Raw genomic sequence first — 10395 nt, forward strand, 5'->3', positions numbered from 1 at the left:
TCAGGAGAGCCCTCAGACCCTGCAGGAGCACTCAGAGCCCGAGAGTACTTGAGTCTCCATGCCTCAGTCAGTGTTCTAATTCTGTGAAGAGACACCATGACCAAATCAATTCCTTTTTTAAAGATTCACTTATTTATTTTACTTATGAGTACACTGTAGCTGTCTTCAGACACACCAGAAGAGGGCATCGGATCCCATCACAGATGGTTGTGAGCCACCAAGTGGTTGCTGGGAATTGAACTCAGGACCTCTGGAAGAGCAGTCAGTGCTCTTAACTGCCGAGCCATCTCTCCAGCCCTGACCAAGGCAATTCTTACAGAAAAAGGCCTTTAATTGGGGACTTACGTACAGTTTCATAGGTTTAGTCTCTTAGCACCGTGGTAGTGAGCACTGTGTCATTCATGGTGCTAGAGCTTATCTGAGAGTTACATCCTGATCTGCAGGCTGAGAGACTGGGCCTGCCATGGGTTTTTGAAACCTCAAAGCCCACCCCCAGTAACACACGTCCTCTAACAAGGCCACACCCCCTAATCCTTCTAATCCTTTCAAACCGTTCAACTTCCTGATGACTAAGCACTCGATATATTTGAGTCCATGGGGCTGTTCTTACTCAAACCACCATATCCTAGGAGCACTCAGAGAGGTCCCATAGGAGCACCCAGACCCTACAGAGCTGCTGACTGCAAGACATGATAACTGGGCCCTGATATGCTTTTGATTAGTGACTCCTTGATGCTCCCAAGCTCTACCTCCCATTTTCCTCATTCATATGTTAGGGACAGTCACGTGATCTGAATGCCAATTGTCCATCCATGTGCAAGACATAGCAAATGACACTGTGGCTATCTGCAGGTACCCTAGAGGCCACACAGATAGTCAGTCTCAGGCAGGTTCCCATTGTCTTTGACTAAAGGGAGATTTCATGCCCATGACCTCATCAGCCTATGGCCTTCCTTTGAAGAAAGAGGGACACGGGGAAAGCTTGGCCCATTGAACTGCCAGGAACCTGGGTCAAGGCCATGACATGAAGGCCCAGGAATGAGGATTAGATTTCTGCCACGCCAGAAGGCACAGTGGAGGTCACTCATCGCTTTGCCTGCCCCATCCTACTCGTGCAGCACTTTCACTCAGACACAGGCACCACCCTCAAGGGTCCCACTTCTGAATAGGAGACACTGTTCCTTCAAGGTTGTGGGCCCTGTGTTTAGTGGCCTGTGGGCTTTGCTGTGCACTCCTGTCTTCCTGAGGACCTTGTTTTCAAACGGGACCCTGCAAACATACAGGAGCCTTTCCTGAAAGGCTAGAGTTCTGGGGCCATACGCCTGAACTGGACTGCGTCATTACCTTGAGCTAGGGCCCAGGAAGCTATGCCAGTACCAGAACTGATTGGATCTGGGCCCTCTGGAAGAACCCATGACATCACTAGGACAGTCCGTTGTTTGGGGAAAATAACTACTTTCACATGGCAACAGATCTGTTTGTCAGCGCTGCAGCTGGGGCCCTCACTATGAACGGAGTAGGGTCACTTGACATCTTAGGGTCATGCTCCCCAAATCAAGTCCCTTCTTTGGATTCCCTCTTTTAGCCTTTAGGGGCACCTGTACTCACATAAATGCTTGTGCACACAACTTAAGATTAAAACAAATCAAGCAAGCAAGCAAACAAAAAAATAACCGAGAGACCCAGGTGTGCTGTTTTATCTCGAGCCAACGTAATGACAGTAGCCCAAGGCAGAGTGGGTCTGCCTCTTTGGAGGAGAGCCACCCAGATGAGGCCTTCAGGGTTTGCCACACCTATCCTGGTTGAATGCCCTGTGGTGGTCAGAGGGCAGTCTGAACTCCTTCTGCCCCCATACCTGGCTTAGGACATCAGAGGGATCTGTCCTTTCAGCCAGGCTGGGTCAGCTCTTTGTAGCTGCTAGTGGCAGACTCAGTAGCTGGAACCCGAGAGGCCCCAGCAGTGTAGGTACATCCTGAATGGGGAAGAGCAGGAAAACCTTACAAGAGCTCCAGGTTCTCCAGCTTGAAAAGGAGGAGTCATGAGGTCCACCATACTCTAACATACTCAACCTGTTATCAAGGCCTGGAACCAGGAGAATAGAAGGGGCGGGCCTGGGGGCTCAGAAGATGCACAGAGTGGTGAAGTGGGTGTCTTCAGAGAAAAGGGGTCTTAGAGAGCCACGGGTGCAGGACTAGGAGAGGAGACACTGACCCTGGGCTTCTCTAGGGCTGATGCAAGCAGCAAGCAGAGGCGTGCACGGACTGGATCCGGCGCCCGCCTCCTCTTGGGGGTCCCCTGTGCCTGCAGAGCGCACCCTAGCCACGAGGGGGCGATGACAGTGAGGGCGGCGCGCGCGAGGCGGGGGATTCAAGCGCGTTATAAGGCGCCGACCTGACCAGCCCTGCTTGTTGCTGCCGCCGCCGCCAGCATGGCCTCGACCCGCAGCCCCGGTGGAGCGCGCACGCTGCTCGCCTGCGCCAGCCTGCTCGCCGCCATGGGCCTCGGTGTCCCGGAGTCCGCCGAGCCCGTGGGAACCCAAGCACGACCGCAGCCACCCGGGACCGAGCTGCCCGCCCCGCCAGCCCACAGCCCGCCGGTAAGACGCAGCTGAGCCCCACATCTTTCTGTCTCAGGGGTCCCGAGACGGTGAGAAGGTGGTACCCCTTGCTGCTCAGTGTCCAACACTGGGGATACGCCTCTCTCAGGAGCTCAGTGAAACCCAGGGTTGGGTGGATGTGCCCTCTGTACTGTGGCTTTGGCGGCAGAATTCCACTAGGCCAGTAGGAGAAATTGGGAAAGGTGTGAAATGCAGTTAACTTGCTCCTCGTGAAATCGGAAGGCTAATGGGAGAGCAGGGCTCTCAGATCTAGTTCCTTTTTGTTAGGTGACTGCGTCTGGGAAAGGAGTGATGTAACCAGCCGCTGCCTCTTCCCTCCCAGGATCTCCACCTGAACTGCTGGGGTGGAGACGCAGACTGGGGAGGGTGTGGCCAGAGGCCTGGGGAGGGCGGATTGGTAGCCTTCATTGGAGCGGGTCAGTCCTGTTGGTGAGGGCTCATAGAAGAGTTTCGTGTCTAGTTGTTCGCACAGGCTGTGGGCCAGGCACAAGGAAACCCCAGGCTAGAACTCTTCTGTCCTCAGCTTCTCAGGGACCAACAAAACATCCACTAAGAGGGGGCGACGGCAGTGAGGGCGGTGCGCGCGCGAGGCGGGGTGGGGGGGTGGGGGGGAGATTCAAGCGCCTTATAAGGCGCCGACCTGACCAGCCCCGCTCCCTGGGCCCCCTCTGCAAGGTATCACTGGGCCCTTCCACTATTCCATTTCTACCTCAGCCAGCTGCCTCCTTCGGTCGTAGTACAAATGTACGTCGCTGTTGTTGGCGGCCTCCCCCCTAACCCAGTCATCAGCCTTCAAAACATTAAAGAGGTTACATCATAGTCATCAGGAAGTGGGGAGTAGGCCGGAACTTCCCAGGGCAGTTTTGGCCTTGGGCCCTCTTTGGATGTGTCAAGGTGTCACCCAGCTCCCACTCCAACTCCTGGAGCCCTGGACTAACATGGCTCCATGTTTTTTCAGTGCTGCCCTCAAGCCAACAGTGATCTGAGTCCACACACAGGCTATTGGTCCCCTGGAAGGGTCAGTACACTTGTCCTGACCTGTGATGGAAAACATTCCATCATGGTTTCCACTGAGGGCATCAGAACACCAAGAAGCATAGTGGCCTCCATCTTCCCAGCACAGCAGCCTGGCCCATGACCTAGGAGACACCAGTTTGGGTAGTTCTGAGATTCTGGGCCTTTCTCTCAGACACTGGAGTCTGTGCCCATGACTTCTTTTAAGGCCTCTTGAACCTTTGCCTTCCTAGTTTGTAGCCCTACATGGGACCCAGACCATTGAGGTCCACTGACCTTGGCTCCTTGGGCTAGTGTTTTAGAAGTGCTGAGGAAGGAAAATGTCCCATGCAGTGACCTGACCCCTCTGACCCACCCCTCCCCATGACCTATGACCACAGTGTCCCTGAGGCTGGTCCTCTTGATACTTCTGACTGTGGGGAGGGACAAAAGGACCTGTTGTCAACCAGTATGTACATATTTATAGTCACCCTGCCTAAGCATCTGTGGGTGCCGTGACTGTCAAGGACAGTGACTCTCAAGGAAGAGCAGGACGATCCTATAGCACCTGCTCTGGAGCCTCATCCCCACCTTCCTGTAGCCTCGGCTCTCCCCCTCCACGGGCTGGGGACGGGTGCGACACTACCTCCAAGAACACAGGTCACAAGGGCCAGGTGCTACCAAGCAAACCAACCGTGACCGGCTGTTCTAGGAACCCACCATTGCGCATGCGCACAGCGTGGATCCCCGGGATGCCTGGATGCTGTTTGTCAAGCAGAGTGACAAGGGCATCAACAGTAAGAAGAGGAGCAGGACCAAAGCCAGGAGGCTGAAGGTGAGCGGCTTGTGCCCACCACCCTCACGAGCTCCCCCAACAGCAGATGCCATAGAAAAAAACAAAACAAAACACAGAACCAAGTATGCAGCCAGGGGTCCAGTGAGTCGGGAGTTAGGAGCCCCATACCCTTCACTCCATACTCTCAGGATGCCAGGTCCTCCCTAGATTTTCCTTCATGGCAGAGGGAGAGGCTTGCCCAACATCTGCTTAGGATGCTGTGATACAGGGTGGGAGCCTCTCGGTATGGCCCTGGCCTGGTGCTTGGACTTGATGGATGACTCGTGCATTGAGTTCCTCTAAGTAACTCTGGATCAAGGCTGGGCTTCACTGTGTATTGGGTTTCTCTATGGAGGGTCAGCCTTACCTGCCCAGGATCTGACCCACTGGGCCTGAGAGGGTCCGCCCAGCACCCTTAGGCCACTTGGCCTTGCTCAGGCTTCTCTATGCAGGAGCTCGTCTCCTTTTCTTAGGTTCTGACCCAGAACACTATAAACTCTTTCAGGGGGCCCAGAAACAAGTTCTGGGCCAAGTGCAGTGAAGACTTGCTGTTATGTCCCATGTTGGACTGAGGAACAAGTCCCCAGAAGCAACCTGGGGTGGCCCTTTATCTGGGTATTACATCCAGAGATCCTTGCTTGATGACAGAGGAGTATGAGAGCCCTGAGGACCTCCATCAAGGAGGGAAGAGCCCACAGCCAACGTGGGCGCTTTCCTGCCTGCCTCGCTGTAGGACCCGGCAGGGGTCACCCATGCCCTCCCCTCAATTGTTCTTAACACGTACCTTCCCTTCCAGCTTGGCCTGCCAGGACCCCCAGGGCCACCAGGTCCTCAGGGTCCCCCAGGCCCCTTTATCCCATCTGAGGTTCTGCTGAAGGAGTTCCAGTTGTTGTTGAAAGGTAAGGGTGCCACCCTGTGGGCACATGCTCTGGTGTGGGCTTGGACCACCTCTAAGAGGGTAGACTTCAGGACCCAGCAAACACCTGCTATGTTGGTTGGCAGCCCTACCTGCCATGGGGTGGGACTGTGAATGGGAGAATGTAGCAGGTAGAAGCCTCAGGGGGAGAGGCTTTTTATTGGTCTTCTCTGTGGACCAGCCCTGCAGCCCTCTGCTGGGGAGAGGCTGTCACTATCTTCTGCAATTGACTGTACCATGGAGAACTACTAGGATCCCTTTCCCTGCTTCCACGACACAGCTTGTTTAGTTTTTAATAAGCCTCCAGAGGGTGACGAACCTTTGTGTTTCTTCCAGTGTAGCCACAATAGGTATTTATATACAACTTTTTCCAAAACTACGGGTATGAGGTTAGAGAACAAGGGTGCTGGGTGCTGGATATGCACCTGCTGGAGCTTGTGCCAGATGGTGTGAAGGGAAACTGGCAGCTGCTAGGTCAAGCAGCAATGTCCCCAGGACCGCCCGTCTCAGTCTCCATGCTCTAAGGCTACGGGGCTGATGAGCAGAGCTTTGCATCAGGTGCGGTACGGCAGCGAGAGAGCACGGAGCACTGCACCAGGGATCTCACTACACCAGCCTCGGGCGGCCCTTCCCGTGACCCAGTCACCCAGGAGCTTGAGAGCCAGGACCAAGGGGCAGTATTGGCACTGCTGGCAGCTACCTTGGCCCAGAGCCCGCGGGCACCACGTGTAGAGGCCGCGTTCCACTGTCGCTTGCGCCGGGATGTGCAGGTGGAGCGGCGAGCACTGCATGAGCTCGGAGTCTACTACCTGGTGAGTGGGGACACAGCTGGCTGGGCAGAGCAGGGTGGGACCTACGGTGACCTCATCTGTGTGCTCTGTAGCCCGAAGTTGAGGGAGCCTTCCGCCGGGGCCCAGGCTTGAACCTGACCAGTGGCCAGTACACTGCACCCGTGGCTGGCTTCTATGCGCTCGCTGCCACTCTTCACGTGGGTGAGGTCCGGGGCCTGGTGATGGGAGGGACCACCCACTGCCCTGGCCCTGCCAGGGTGCGCGAACCACCATGACCTGTCCTCCCCCGCAGCACTCACCAAGCAGCCAAGAAAGGGACCACCACAACCCCGGGACCGTCTGCGCCTGCTGATCTGCATCCAGTCTCTCTGCCAGCACAACGCGTGAGTGGGCGCTGCAGACTGGCCCTCCCTTTCTAGTGTAAAGGCCTTCTCCCTGTCTACTACCACTGGGGGATGGAGGACCTCCACCCCATCTTACCCTAACTCCTTCCAAGGACTCATGAGACAGGCCCTTCCTGATTCCAAGACTCTCATTCAGAGGACAGAAGGAGAGCCCTATCTGCAGGGGCCTTTGCAGAATTCCCTAAGCCCTTCTTTGGTTATTCTCCCACTTCTTACCTGCAAACTTACCCTGAAGACTTCTATTGCTTATTGCTGGCGGTGTCCACCCCGCGCGCCACATTCAGCCCATGAGAACAGGGACTGTGACCATCTGCCTGGTACCTGGAATGAAGGCCAGGCACAGGGCAGGTACCCTGCATAGTTGGAGGAGGTGTGAATGAATAGGGGATGTCTCAGACTTAGGCTGGCTTTGGACTTCCTGAATCTTGTTTTCTGTCACCTGCTACCTCCCATCTTGGTTTTCCATCGGAGAACCAGGCCTTTGTGGCCTTGCATGGTTTGGGCCTTTTCTGTCTTTCCTCCTGAGGACCCAGGTTCAAGCACCGCCTCCTAGAGATGATGGCTCTGGGCCTAGCACTTTCCTGCTTATGGTGTTGACCCCTGAATGAGTGCTGCTGAGTGCAGAGTAAAGCTGGTGAGGCCTAGGGTCAGGCTGACCCTCTTTCTGCCTTGGATGCAGCTCCCTGGAGACTGTGATGGGGCTGGAGAATAGCAGTGAGCTCTTCACCATCTCAGTGAATGGTGTCCTCTATCTACAGGTATGTGGGGCTGTGCTGACCGTGTAGGTAGATTTGGGGGGTGTTGGTAGGTGTTCACGGCTATCAGCATAGCACCCTGAGGAAACACCCAAGTGCTGATGCTGGCTTGAGGAGAGTCGAGCTTCAGGTCCCATTCTCCCTCCAACTCCTGTCCCCCCCAGTCTGTATTGTGAGGCTATAGTCTCACTTTCAGACCTTTCAAGAATCCGATAATGTGGCAGACAGGTGCTTCCAGCCATCCATGGTCAGGAGGGTGGGCACAAAATTTGATGAGGCCTGAGCCCCTGGGACTGTGGGAGGCACAGACAGCTATATTCTCAGTGGAACCTCAGTGACGGTCTCTTTTGTCTCTGTGGTTGGGATTTACTAGAAAGGGAAGTGAAGAGGTGTGGAGCGCTCATATAGTTGTTGAGCTCCAGGGTGGGTGGCTTGGCTCCAGCCAGCTGCAATGCTGGAAGCCTGTGTTCCACTGAACTCAAAGGGGGTTGAACTACATGTGGGTCCTCAGAAGTGACTTCCCTGGGTGTCAGTCTTTATTCTGACAGTTTTCAGGGAATGTGATGCCAAGGATATGGACCACACTGGGGCCCCAGAGCAGAGTAATGCTCATGATGGCTCTGCAGGCCACAGCCTGAGACAAGGGGAACCTGCTGGCCTCGTAAACTCGACCTGAGCCCTGAGCAGGAGCTTGCTCCCATACACTGAGATGGAAACACGGGAGAACAGAATAAGAGCCAGACGTATTTGGTTTGAGTGAAAGACTATCCAGCATTGGCTACTGTGGAACTTAGGTGTGGTCTTCTCCCAGGTGGGGCAGAGCAGGCCACAGTATGGCACTACTCGTGTTGAGCGCTGCAGGCTGCCTAGCATCTCTGCTGCAGGGCCAGCCAGATACTGACACAGGCTCTTCCCTACAGACAGGACACTATACTTCTGTCTTCTTGGACAATGCCAGCGGCTCCTCCCTCACGGTACGTGGTGGCTCTCACTTCAGTGCTATCCTCCTGGGCCTGTGAGAGGCTGCTGCAGGCTCGTACCCTTACCAAGCAGCGTGGTCGATGTCTACACTGCCAAGTGACAGTGGTCCTGTGCGGAAGGAAGCCCACTGGACCTCTGCACACGCTGGCCATCACGTTACCTCCCAGCTCAGCCCCTGCACTGCTGCAGCGGTGACTGGAAGCCGGCTCTCCAGCAACTTGTGGATATTGTTCAGCCCTGCTCGGCTCTTCTGGGACCATCCAGCACACTTGGTGGCACTTGCTATATCCCCAGCTGCAGAGCGGACATCCTTGTAGTTCTATACAGGCTCGAATTCCTTCCTGTGGCCCAGCAAACCTGCCAGGCCACTCACTACCTGGGACAGCCCAGCCTACACAGGGCAGGGATATAGGGAAATGACTGTAGGTCTTTGTGCTTAAGAAGGAAGCCCAGGCCTTCTTGGGCCATACACTGTCTACCTGGGTTCCTATCCTGGAGCACTGTCTATGTCTCTGCCTACAGTACAGCCTCAGGGACCTGGGGACTTCAGGGGCCAGTGATCTTGGGCCTGGCACAGTTTCTCCTTCTGGGGTAAGCAAGATGAACTACAGGCCTCCTGGTGAGCACCCTAACACACTGGAGCTGTACTCCTGCCATACCTCTCACGGACGAGGTCATCCTTATCCTCTACCAGCAAACTTCCCAACCCCTCTGAGGCTCTGGCTCACTGGTAGGGCCCACACATTAAACAGAAGTTTGAGCATAGTTATGCACACAAGGCACCTGCTCACAAGTCCCGTCCCCACCCCCTGCCCCCGAGACTCTGTTGCAAACGGGGTGATCTGGCTGAATGGGCAGCTTGGTGATGAAGATGGCTGGGGGCTCTCCCCATGAGAAGTTGCAGGGCTGCCATCCTGCAGCTTGTTTCAGCACAGTCTTCCGGTTTTTAACGAAATGTGGGACCAGCCCCTGTGGTGGAGAGGACTGGGCCCTCCAAGTTGCATGACCTGCTGATGAAAAGGAGATGACAAGAAGCATATCCACGCCCACCAACTGCTCGGGGACCTCTCAGCTGAGCAGGAGTGCTCAGGCCCGGGATGGAGGGATAGCTGCCAGCAGGAGTGCTCAGGCCAGGGATGGAGGGATAGCTGCCGGCAGGAGTGCTCAGGCCGGGGATGGAGGGAGAGCTGTCAGTTGCTCCATCTCTCAGCTGACGCCAGGATGAGGCTGCCCATCAGAATGCCCTTCTGTAATCAGACCTGTCCCCAAATCAGGCTGCCAGCACAGAGCAACAGCTGACTGGAGGGCTGTCCGTGAGCAGGCCTAGCCTGATTCTCAGTAGGGCTGGTACCCACCCTACCAGGAAGACTCTGCTGGCCTGGGTCCTGACTCCCTGGCACTCTGATAAGGACATGAGGTGGACACACCCCACCCTTTTCTGGACTTCACTTTGTATCCAGTGGGCACAGGCATGTTAGTGACGTTATCTTCTACCCTTGAGAAAGCATATAAGCACATATCTTACCTTCCAACAAGTGTGTTACCCAGCAACTTAAAAGTATTTATTGTGTCATATTGCTAGGAGAATGTATTTATGTAAAGGATTACACAAATCCATTAACAATGAAGGGCAGACCTGAGAAGTGTGACTTCTCTTTCCAGCATAACTCACCAAAGACCATAAGGGGCAAGCTCTGGAAAGCAAGGGGGAAATGCCTTTAGTCTTGGGACTCCCACTGAAGAGAGAGGAGAGGTTCTTACTGACCAGGAAGGCCACAGTGCCAAGAGTATTCCAGACACAAGCACTTTGGGACATGGGGCACTGAATGACTCCTGGGTTGCTCTCAGAGATTGCTGAATTAAACTGTCTGGTTTTCTGATGAGTTGGTGTTCTGTTTCTGTATGCCAGGCTGGCCAGCCCTGGTCTCCGAGCAGGGTTGCTGCTTCTTATTCCTTTAAGATGGTACAGCACTTGTGCTCTTGAAGCTACTTAAAACGGATTTCAACTGCATTTATTTGGGAGGCATAGATATGGAGATCAGATGACAACCACAACAGCTTTGTGGGTGAATTTGGGTGCTTGGTAGGAAGTGCCTTTAGCGC

The 10395-nt window shown here is 54.9% G+C and overlaps 1 protein-coding gene across 3 annotated transcripts; it reads left to right on the top strand.

The window, feature by feature from the left end:
* The first annotated feature begins 2303 nt into the window (after window positions 1-2303).
* Window positions 2304-10175, top strand: Erfe (erythroferrone). 3 transcript variants are annotated; one of them, NM_001377080.1, is made up of 8 exons: window positions 2306-2596; window positions 4323-4445; window positions 5242-5344; window positions 5920-6173; window positions 6245-6353; window positions 6445-6535; window positions 7236-7314; window positions 8232-10175. In NM_001377080.1, the coding sequence occupies exons 1-8, from the start codon at window positions 2429-2431 to the stop codon at window positions 8328-8330; spliced, it is 1026 nt and encodes a 341-aa protein (NP_001364009.1). In that variant the 5' UTR covers window positions 2306-2428; the 3' UTR covers window positions 8331-10175. The 3 variants fall into 3 exon arrangements, 2 of the variants coding, with proteins under 2 accessions (XP_063123796.1, NP_001364009.1); XR_005488963.2 differs by lacking the exon at window positions 6245-6353 and having other exon boundaries at window positions 2305-2596; window positions 8232-8294; XM_063267726.1 differs by lacking the exons at window positions 6245-6353; window positions 7236-7314; window positions 8232-10175 and having other exon boundaries at window positions 2304-2596; window positions 6445-6566.
* The last annotated feature ends 220 nt before the right edge of the window (window positions 10176-10395 follow it).

This window comes from Rattus norvegicus, chromosome 9, assembly GCF_036323735.1.
Source record: "Rattus norvegicus strain BN/NHsdMcwi chromosome 9, GRCr8, whole genome shotgun sequence".
Lineage (NCBI taxonomy): Eukaryota > Metazoa > Chordata > Mammalia > Rodentia > Muridae > Rattus > Rattus norvegicus.